At 64.1% G+C, this 9,941-nt stretch overlaps 1 protein-coding gene across 2 annotated transcripts; it reads right to left on the minus strand.

The window, feature by feature from the left end:
- Window positions 1–1,151: 1,151 nt before the first annotated feature.
- TRMT61A (tRNA methyltransferase 61A) lies at window positions 1,152–8,068 on the minus strand. 2 transcript variants are annotated; one of them, XM_021679708.2, is made up of 4 exons: window positions 7,998–8,068; window positions 7,142–7,501; window positions 4,329–4,595; window positions 1,152–2,443 (listed from the first exon to the last, which is right to left on the minus strand). In XM_021679708.2, exons 2-4 carry the CDS (start codon window positions 7,470–7,472, stop codon window positions 2,184–2,186), a joined length of 858 nt encoding a protein of 285 aa, XP_021535383.1. In that variant the 5' UTR covers window positions 7,473–7,501; window positions 7,998–8,068; the 3' UTR covers window positions 1,152–2,183. The 2 variants fall into 2 exon arrangements, with proteins under 2 accessions (XP_021535383.1, XP_044774008.1); XM_044918073.1 differs by lacking the exon at window positions 7,998–8,068 and having other exon boundaries at window positions 7,142–7,708.
- Window positions 8,069–9,941: the final 1,873 nt, after the last annotated feature.

Genomic DNA, 9,941 nt, shown 5'->3' on the forward strand with positions numbered 1-9,941 from the left:
TTCAGCGTTGGGATCGCAGGCCGGGAGACGTGAGGGCTGAGAACGGTGGAGCAGGATGCTCCTGCCTGAGGTTGGCGGTGGCCGGCAGAGAGACATTTGAGGGGGTCTTACAAAGGGTGCACAGGAGTTCCCGGGGGGCTCGGGGCCACAGGGAGCTCCAAGCTGAGGTCGAATGGAGCCTGGATGGCTACCTGGGATGAGGCTGATGCCCAGGGGCTCGTGTGGGGCCTGGCAGCACAGCTGAGGGGCTGGAGGGTCCCCCTGGACTTCAGAGCTGCCCTGGGCCAGGTACGTGTACGAGCAGGGGCAGGCGTGCAGGTCTCCTGACCCCAATCCTCCAGCTCCCACAGGCCCAGGGATGCCCAGGGCTGGAGTCTAGGCCACCATCCTCAGCCCCACATGGAAGAAGGAGCACACACAGGCAGGCCCGTGTGCTCTGCAGAGCGTGCAGGGTTATGCCCTGCGTCAGGCATCTTGCCTGCCTCTCTCCAAGGCCAGGGTAAGGCACAGGTCCCTCCTCTGTCCCCTAAGCTAGGCATTTGCTCACAGCTCAGAACAGGTCCTGGGAGGGAGAATAAGACCCCTGCGCTGGTGGTTCCAGGGCCACAGAGGAACTCTGATGGGACTCAGGTCCTGCTAGGAGCCTGGGCAGGAGAGGGGAGGCCCCCCAGCCCTGTAATGCTGCCCCCAAGAGACCAGTCCTCCAGTAGGCCCACCTCACCTGGCACCTTTGCAAGGTCTCAGGCCTGAATGTGGCCTGGGTCTGGAAGGGCAGGCCTGTTTGTGTGGGGGGGTCCTTCTTGAGATCTAGGCCCTTCCGGAAGCACAAGAGGCGGCGCCTGCTATGAATGAATGCAAGGCCAAGCCAGGCTGTGAAGGGAGGGTCCAGTGCTCTGGGATGGACACATGGACACACACACACACACACACAGACCCTCCTCCTCCTCCTCCACTAGGACAAGTGGCCCTTTCTGTGGCTGAGTGGGAGTGGCCACACACTCGCCCCTTTGTCCATCATGTCCCAGGCTGCTGTCCTGGAGTCCAGGGCCCCCGGGACAGGGAGAGGAAGGAGGAGGGGCCGGGGCGCTGGTGTGGGGGAGGCCCGGCCAGGGCACTGGCGTGGGGGGGCACCGAAGAGACCAGGGAGCACGGAGGCGGCAAGAGTGTTTATTGCTCTGCCAGGCACGGTTGGGAGCCAGCCCCCAGTGGCACACTTCCCTGGGGCTCTTGTCCTAGCATGGAAAACGGAAGCTCTTGAGGACAGGTGAGGCCAAGGGCAGACGCTCAGGCCCTTCACGCAACCAAGGCTGGCAGAGATGCCAGGCACCCGGCCCAGAGCTGGAGACCAGGGCCAGGCAGGTGACACGGAGTACGGCCCTCCGTCGTGGAAGCACCCCCGTGCCCCCAGCAGTCCTGTGAGGGGCAGGGGCACCCAAGCAGCCCCGGGGCTGGACAGCCGGGGTTCCAACAGCTCTGGGAGGGCTGGGCCGGGTCACCTGAGGCACTTTACTGTCCCCCTCAGGCTCCTGGCTAAGTGGCGCTCTGTTCTCACTGACGCGCCGGGGCTCTGGCTGGACCAGGGCCACGGAAGGCACTTCCAGTGGCGGGAGAAGCGCGGCAGACGGGCAAGGCTGCCCGGGCCCCATCCCCCCCATGGGAGGGGGTACAGGGCACTCCCACTTGGCCTGTAAGGTCCTCGGGGGGGGGGGGGGGGGGGGGGGTTGCTCAGGCCTCAGGCCACCCAGCAAGCCCACCTCTCCCTCCCCCAGCCCAGCACCGCCAGCTCCCGGGGGAAGAGGGGCTCGCCCACAGACCCAGCGGTCCTCCTCCTCCTCCTCCTGGCTCCCTCACCCCCTGCCGGTTTGGGGCTACCTGGGAAGGGGTCAGGGCCCCACCACCTACACCCCTTGGCCTCAACAGCCAGAAGAGCCGGTGACAGCAGAGACTGTGGCAACAGACAGCAGCAGGACAGGGGGCGAGGGGTGGGAGACGTTCCCACCCGGAGAGGACCGGCCGCCCCGAGAGGCCCCAAGCCCCGCCCCGCCCCGCCCCGCCCGCCGCATGTTCTGTCTAAACACAGGCCCCAGCAGGCGTGCGCTGACCATATAAGGTGGCCTGTGCTGAGCTGCACCCTGCCCCCTCCGCGGGCTCTCGGCTGCCTGCGGCTCCCTGCGGGAGGCCCACTAGCCCGGGGTCTTGGTGGCGAAGGTCAGGTAGCCCGTGTGGCCCACGGCCTCCTTCGTGGGCGTGCCGCTGCGGAAGGGGCGGGCGCCGGGCCCCGGGCCGGCCCCCAGGTCGGGCGCAGGCAGGCTGACGGTGCGCACGCTGTAGAGCCGGGGGAGCACCTCCACGGTGCTCAGTTCCGAGAAGCCGTGCGCCGCCAGCGCCTGGCAGGTGCGCTGCACTTGCTCGATGCACGGCGAGAAGGAGCAGAAGCGCCCACCTGTGGGGAGCCAGGCCCAGGGTCAGAGGGCAGCGGGGCACGGGCGCCAGGTGGCCGAGGGCTGCCCCCCCGCCCCAGCCCCCCGGGGGGCAGGCGTGGGTCCAGAGCCGGTGGCGCAGGAGCTCCCCTGGAGCCACGTGGAAGGGATCGCTTCGGCCGAGCCCACGACCCTGATTTCATCTGGACTTCGGCACTGCCACCTTCCACTTCCACGAGGAAGCCGAAGGTTGGGACCGGGGCGAACCATGGGGTCAGGGTCAGGGCGGAGCCTTGCCACGGCAGCCGCCAGAGCGCTGCGCTCAGAACAGCTCCGACCACCCAGGGCGGCGGTGGCGGTGGGGGAAGGGGTTCGCAGGCGGTGGGAGCTGCTGCTGTCACAGGAAATTAGAGGCTGTCACCTACTCTGGGGGACAGGAGGCGCCTACTCTGAGCAGTGCCTGACGGCCAAGGATGACGGGGTGCAGGCGGGAGCCGACAGCCCCTTCCTGCCACCTCCCACCAGGGCCCACCCGCAGTGTCCCTCAGCCTGGTCCGGGTCCAGCCCACGTCCCTGTCCTAGCAGGGAAGCCTCGGCGGGAAAGGGACATAGCTGGACGAGCCCTCAAATGGCCCCGAGGCCTGGTCACCTCAACCACACCTGGGGACACAGACCCCCCAGACAGGTCTTCAAGAAGGTGTAAGCTTGGAGGAGGGACCATGAGTCTGAAGCCAGCCCAGAAAGGGTGCAGGGTCATCCCCAAGAAGGGACCCGACCCCTACGCATACTGCTAGGAAAACAGGCCCCACCTGGTGAGGGACAGAGCCTGGGGTCAGGTTCACAGAGCAAGCAGGCGAGCCACTGGAAAATGCAAGGCCCACAAGTAAGTTGAGAACCTCTGGGACCAAAACAAGCAGACACAGCAAGAGCGCAAAGGAGGGGGCTTAGAGGAACAGGGGGATGGAGACGACAGATGGCGCGGCTCCCCGGGGGCTAGGCACCAGGAAGGAACCTTGGCAACAGGAGGAAGGCCTGGGAGTGTGACCCCCTGCCCTTGGCCCAGGCTGGGCGGCTGGCTCCGGCCTCCGTGGGACTGGTACCCAGGCCTGCAGTGTCTGGGGGCAAAGCCGGAAGGCATGGAGGTGTAGGGAAGCGGGCCCACCGTGGCAGAGCCCAGGGACACGACGGGACCCACTGGGAGCCGTTGCCCAGAGTGCCTTGCTCTTGGAGAAGCGCCTTGGCACCTGTCTTTCGGAGGGGCAGCCCTTCCCCTGGGGCACGCTGGGCTCCCTCTCTGCCCTCCCCGGCTGCACTGCTCAGCAGGGATGGGGGAAGGGGCCCTGGCTGCCTGGGCTGGCTCCTTCTCCAGAAAAGGGAAAAACCCAGGGCCTCACCAGCGCCTCCCTGGCAAAGAGCCAACCTTCCCGCCTCCTTCCCGCCTCCACATCCAGCATCTTCCCTAAAAGAGGCCGGTTTGCTGACTTGTGGCTGGGGGGAAGGGAGACTCCGCTGGCAAGGGCTGAGGTTAGGGGCTGACCTCCGACCTCTAAAATGTCTCATGGCATATGGATCCCCCCTCTCACTGACATGGAGCTGCTACGTTCCCCAGGGAACGCAGACATCTCCCACGTCCGGGGGCGAGCGGGGCAAGGCCAAGGAGCAGGGGCTCAGCTGGAGCCGCCTTCTCCCCAGATCTTACTCCTCCCAACCCCACCCTCTCACGGGTTGACTTCCCGTGAGTCCTCGGCCAGCCTGACCCACCCCGATTTCGGGCCAAAAGGGGTCCTGGCCTAGCCAGGCTGTGCGGCCCGGTGGTTTCTGACCCCTCTGGGCTTCAGGTGACCCACACCCAAGGCCGGGCCCAGAAGCTCAGTCCCCAGGGACTGAGAACCAGAACCCCCACTGTACCTTCAACCTTGAGGGCATCCCAGGCATGGCCCACAGCCTCCCAAGGAGACGGGATGTCCAGGAAAACAGCATCTGCCACGTGGCTCACACCAAAGCCGCTGCGGCACACGTCCTGGTTGCGCACTGTCACCCAGCAGCCCACTCGATGCTCCTGGAACTCCTCCCGAGCCTTCTCCGCCCGCTGCTGGTGGAACTCCACGGTGTGCAGGTGGCCCGTGGGCGCGATGGTGCGGATGATGGCGTGGGACACGGAGCCGCTGCCAGTGCCTGGCGGGACAGGACGGGTGTCAGGCAGGACGCTGTGACGCTCAAGAAACAACTCCACCCTCATCCTGGAAAGACCCACACAGGGCCCACGGGGACAGACGATCCCGGTTACTCATGTGCAATCACTCCCAGAGCTGGCCGCCAGGTCCCGGCTGCCCAGGGTCTGGTTAGCTGGGGCTGCACTGGGCCTGGGTGGGGACAGGACCTGGGGTTTATTTCCTGAGTCTGCTGTGGGCCCGGGGGGAGAGTGGAAGCCCTGCTCAACCCCAGCGCCAGAGGCCCCGTAGGGTCTAGACAGAGCAGAGGGGGCAGCAGGTTGGGCCTGTCCCCAACCCTCCACCTGGTGGCTGGTCCTGAGCCCCCTCCCCCCGAGCTCCTGGCCCACTTAGGTCGGTCTGCCCGCCCTGCCCCTCACCTGCCTCCACCACACAGGGTGAGAGGGTAGGGCAGCCCTGCCCTCGCTCTGCGCAGCCTCACGGTGCCGTGACACGGCAACCAGCCAGCCACACAGCTCCAGTCTCCCGTGTCATCGTCCCCCAGTTCTCTTCCAACTGCACTGGCCACTCCTCAGCTGCCTTCAGCCGCCCCCTGCTTGACTTCCCACCTGGCAGCGCCCAGCGGGGCTGTGTCCCCGCCCCCGCCATGACCTCCCCTCACCCCGCGGTTTCCAGTGCCAGTCTTTTTTTATTTTTATTTTTTAAAGATTTTATTTATTTATTTGAGAGAGAGAGAGAGAATGAGAGAGAGAGCATGAGGGGGGGAGGGTCAGAGGGAGAAGCAGAGTCCCCGCTGAGCAGGGAGCCCGATGTGGGACTCGATCCCAGGACTCTGGGATCATGACCTGAGCCGAAGGCAGTCGCTTAACCAACTGAGCCACCCAGGCGCCCCCAGTGCCAGTCTTGATGAACACTCCCCAAAGCCATGTCCCGACTCCTACTAGCGTCCAGTGCACGCACACCACCTCCCCTCAACAGCCGACCAGCGCTCGCTCGGCATGAACAAGGGCAAAGCTGGATCCGCTCCAATCCCAAACCCCTCCCTGCCAAGCCTTTCCCGGCCCAGTCAGCAACACCCAGAGCTCAGACAGGCACCCCAGAGGTGCCCTCGACTCTCTGCTCCACCCCACATTCGATCCACTGGGAACTTGTGTCTTCCCCCCCATCCCCACCCTGCCACCACACTGCCTGGGCCCTCCCTCCTGGCTTTGTAACCACCACCAGACGGGCCAGCTGCCTTCCATCCTACCTCAAACACAGCAGAGTCAGACCCCTGACGGCCCTCTGAGCTGTGCCTGTTTCCTCCTGACCTCACTGCCTGCTCCTGCCACACTGGCCTCCTTGCTGGGCCCCTACTCAGGGCCTTTGCACGGCTTGCCCTTGGGGGGACACTCTCCCTTGGCTCTTGGCAGTGCCTCCTCCTCCTCATTCCCAGTTGAACGTCCCCTTGTCAGAGGTCTTCCCTGACCAACCTAGCTGAAGGGACCCCTGGGAGTCACCCTCAAACACGTAGCCCTGTTTTACCAGCCTCACAGCAATCAACAGCACTGAACCGGTGCCGCTGGGCTTACTATCTGCTCAGGGAAGCAAAAACCCGGCCTGTCTTGTTCATGGCTGGACCCACAGTTCCTAGACTGGGACCTGGAACACCAGAGCCCAGAAGCATGCCCACTACACAGACAGTAGCAGGGGATGGCGCCATCTTGAAGTCTTGCAGTCCATCCGCCACCTGCACCCCATGCCCCTGTGGCTGAGCAGTTGGCCTCTGCCCAGCCCCTGCTCACCGTCTGACCCACAGCCCAGGTTATGCATCTGACTCTTCCCATCTCAAAGTGTTGGGTTGGGTAACAGGAACCATCCAATTGCCCACACAGAGAGGAACAAATGGCCTTGAAGTCCTCAGAAAGTTGGAAGCAGTGATGTTGGGAACTCTTAGTAACCTTGGAGCCCTGCTGCGCAGCCCATGAGGAACATGCTGGAAACCTAGGTGCATGTGGGCTGGGCTGCTCTTGGCTGGGCTGTATGCTTCAATCTCCATCCCAGGCGGCCCCAGCACCCGTGTGTATGCATGTGCGTGTGTAAGAGCCAGGACCGACCTCAGGCCTTGGACTCAGTGACAGTGGTGCTGGCCAAGGGTGAGCTTGAGGCAGTCTCCCCACCTACAATGAGCACCTCAGAGCAGCCCTGGCCTCCCTCCAGGAAGGGGCAACTCTCAGTCCTGTCAGCAAAAAGGTAGGGAACGGCAGTCAGCGCCCAGGCCAGAGCCGAGTGGCACTCTGGCCCTGCCCCACCAAGGCAGGCAGGACTCTCACTGAACACCAGCTCCTCAGGAGGGAATCGCTGGTCCCGCACCATCAACTCTCAACCAGATCTGCTGCTTCTCACTCCCTGTGGTCAGCTCCCCAGAAACCTCCCGGCAAAAGAGAGGCTGAGCAACCATGCCGCCTGTCCTCTGGAAGGGCAGGCTGGAGGCTGTCTGGATGTTGGGTCTGATCTCCACCTTCAGGTCAATTTTTCAGAATTAGAACTGAGGTAGCCCAAAGAACTCACCGGATTCACAGACCACAGAACCAGGCCGAAGCTCCAGCATCATGGTGAGCAGAGCAATGTCGGTGGAGTAGAGAATCTGGGTGCGGTGTGGCAGGTTCAGTGTCCAGAGCTCAGGCGTGGGGTGCAGCACGTACACCCAGCCCCCTCGGCCACAGGTCACCTTGGAGCCGAAGGGGCGGCCGATGAGGTCTACTGAGTGCCGCAGGACACCATGCCGGGTCTGGGTCTGTGCCCCACGCTGCACACGCACTGCTACCATCGCACCATGGCCCAGTGACAGGATGGCCGTATCACCCTCTTTGATCAGCTCCTCATACGCCACGAAGCTCATGGTGTTGCTATCTGGCAGGTGCCTGGGACCTGGGAGGAAGTGCGTCAGCATGAGCGTGTAAAGGTGCCAGGAGGGTGCACCTGGAATCTGGGTAGAGGGCTGAGAGGCCCCGCACCCACGCGGTGTCCCTGGCCGCACCCTGGCCTGACATGTTAAGCCCTCCTTGGTCTGGGTCATAAGACACAAGTCACTAGCACAAATCACGGAGAAACTGAAGCGGGGCCACGGCAGAGGACGGGCCCAAGATTTCCCACCAAGCCAAGACCAGACCAGGAGACTGGCTCCCATGCTCCAGGTGCGAGATGAGGAGCCGGCCGCCGGCGGGGCAGCGGCCGATGGTCTGTGCTATCGCCTCCATGCGGGGCTCCATTCCGCGGAATCCCTCCCTCTCCTCAGTCTCCCCCCAAACGGGCTTCCAGGGGGCCGGGCGGCAAGGGGGATGCAGGAGAGGTAAGGGCCCTCCGGAAGGGGTGGGGGTGCGCCCGGCCCGGCCGGCACAGGGCGGGGGGCCGCGCGGAGTCTCACCCGCCACGCGCGGCCGGGTCCCACTCCCGGACGCTCCGCACGTGGCGCCGCGACAGCGGCTCCGCACTTCCGGCCCCGGCCTGGCGCCCAGCGATGGCGTCACGCGCCCCGCGGCGCCCCGCCCCCCGCGCGGGATGCCGGGACCCGCGGGCAGCCCCTCCCCGCTGCGGAGCGCGCCTCCGGGGCGGCTTTCGGGCAGCTGCTGCTTCCCTGTTTATACAAGCTCGTGCAAAGGACAAACGAGAAGTTCCAGCGTCCCCTCGGCCGGGCTGCTGTGGGCGGGGACGAGGGCTGGGCACCGTAACGCACCCTTCTCGACAGCCCCGGAGTTCCCGGAAAGGCCAGCTCTGTGCCCAAGCCCCTCCGAGGACGCTTTGCCTTGGACATGTCACCGCAAACCACTCTGGGAACATCTCAGACTGGGCCCCAGGGTGAATTCCAGAAAGTGAAATTGCAGATCGGAGGGCTGTCCCAGAAGTCTCTGGCCGGAAGGGTTGCCGAAGTGGCCTTAGGCCAGGCCCTGCCTCCCATGCGGGGCACATTCTCCACTTCGGGGGGAGGTTAGTGGTGGTGAGATGCAGGAACTGGGCTCACGTTGGGGTCGGTGAGGGCCAGGTGAGCAGCCTGAGCAGGGGACTGGGGGAAGGGCAGCGGGAAGACAAGGGCAAAAAAGGGAAGCGGCAGCCCTGTTCCGTCTCAGCAGGGCTGACTCAGAGCCAGTTCCTCCGTACAGGCTGTGTGTGGGGGAGGGAAGGACAACAGGGGATATGGAATGCCTTCCTCCATCACCCAGCTCCCAGCAACCAGGGCTTGTCGAGTTAGCCCTGGGGACCCGAAAGGGGATAGAGACTCTCCAGCCCACCCCTGCTACCCAGGAGCTAACTCTGGGCCCTAAACCAGGGCCAGCTAGCAATGACCCTGGGCCACACCCCAGGCCCAGATTGCTCCAGCCTGGCAAAATGGGAGTGGCCAGGCCCCTGCAGAGCCAGCCAGCCCTTGGGGCACTCTGAGCTCTCTCTCTTCTGGGGCCAGGACTGCCACAGTATCTGTGGCCCTTGCCATGGGCCCCTCAGAGTCCATGGTAGAAACCAGTGCCTGGCCTCAGCTCCACCACCCCTACCCCGCCCCTACCATGCCTCTGTCCTGGCTGGGCCTGGGTTTGGGAACCTCCCTGGGGGGTAAAAAGGTAAGGGGACTTAGGTGGCCTGCCATTCCCTGTGGGTTCATGTTCCTCTGGGGCCAGCACTCTGGCCACCAGCTGCCTGTGTGGCTCATCGTAGCCTCGCTGCCTCTTGCTCTCAACATTGAGACAAGCCAGCCCCATCTATGGCTTGCCAGCCTCTGTTCCAGGTGATCTGCTTCGCTCCTTTGTTGATGCACCTGACTGAATCACCCCCTAATTGCTCCCCTGGGAGATTTCAACTTTCCACTTCTGGGGGTTCCTCTTCCCCAGCCTCTCAGCTGCAGTATGGAGCTGGGGTTGGGCGCCTACTAAGAGCCTAAATTAGGACTTGGTGAGTCCGCAGTGGTTTCCTGTGGTCCCAACTTCCCACTTGCCTCTCTGTTCGTGCCTGGCTGGCCAGCTTCTTCAGTGCCTCCTCCTCCAGGCAGCCTACCCAGATTGCCCATCTGCTCTATCTGAGCCTGCCCCAGCCCTTAGTCTGCGTCCTCAAAGCACCAGCTTCCCCCAAGCTCCAGCTGACTACTCAGGTTAGGTGGGCACCTTGCCTCGGGCAGAGTTTGTATATTGGGGCTCTCTTAAAAAGAACTGATTCTATATAAGCCCAGCTAAGTGTCATTGTATTAAACTCTCTCCACAATCCTATGGAGCAGGGGTAGGGGTGGGGGGATCACTTTACAGATGGGAAAACTCAGATTCAGAGAGGTTAGGTAGGGCGCCTGGGTGGCTCAGTCGGTTGGGCGACTGCCTTCGGCTCGGGTCGT

Source organism: Neomonachus schauinslandi, chromosome 9 (assembly GCF_002201575.2).
Source record: "Neomonachus schauinslandi chromosome 9, ASM220157v2, whole genome shotgun sequence".
In the NCBI taxonomy this organism is placed as follows: domain Eukaryota; kingdom Metazoa; phylum Chordata; class Mammalia; order Carnivora; family Phocidae; genus Neomonachus; species Neomonachus schauinslandi.

What these genes read in the sequence shown, in the direction of transcription:
- TRMT61A (XM_044918073.1), bottom strand. Translation starts at nt 7,649, where the DNA reads ATGACCCAGACCAAGGAGGGCTTAACATGTCAGGCCAGGGTGCGGCCA. An exon ending in TTCTGTGGTCTGTGAATCCG is followed by an intron (nt 4,596 to 7,141) that starts GTGAGTTCTTTG and finishes CTGTCCCGCCAG; the next exon opens with GCACTGGCAGCGGCTCCGTG. An exon ending in GGATGCCCTCAAGGTTGAAG is followed by an intron (nt 2,444 to 4,328) that starts GTACAGTGGGGG and finishes GGCTCCCCACAG; the next exon opens with GTGGGCGCTTCTGCTCCTTC.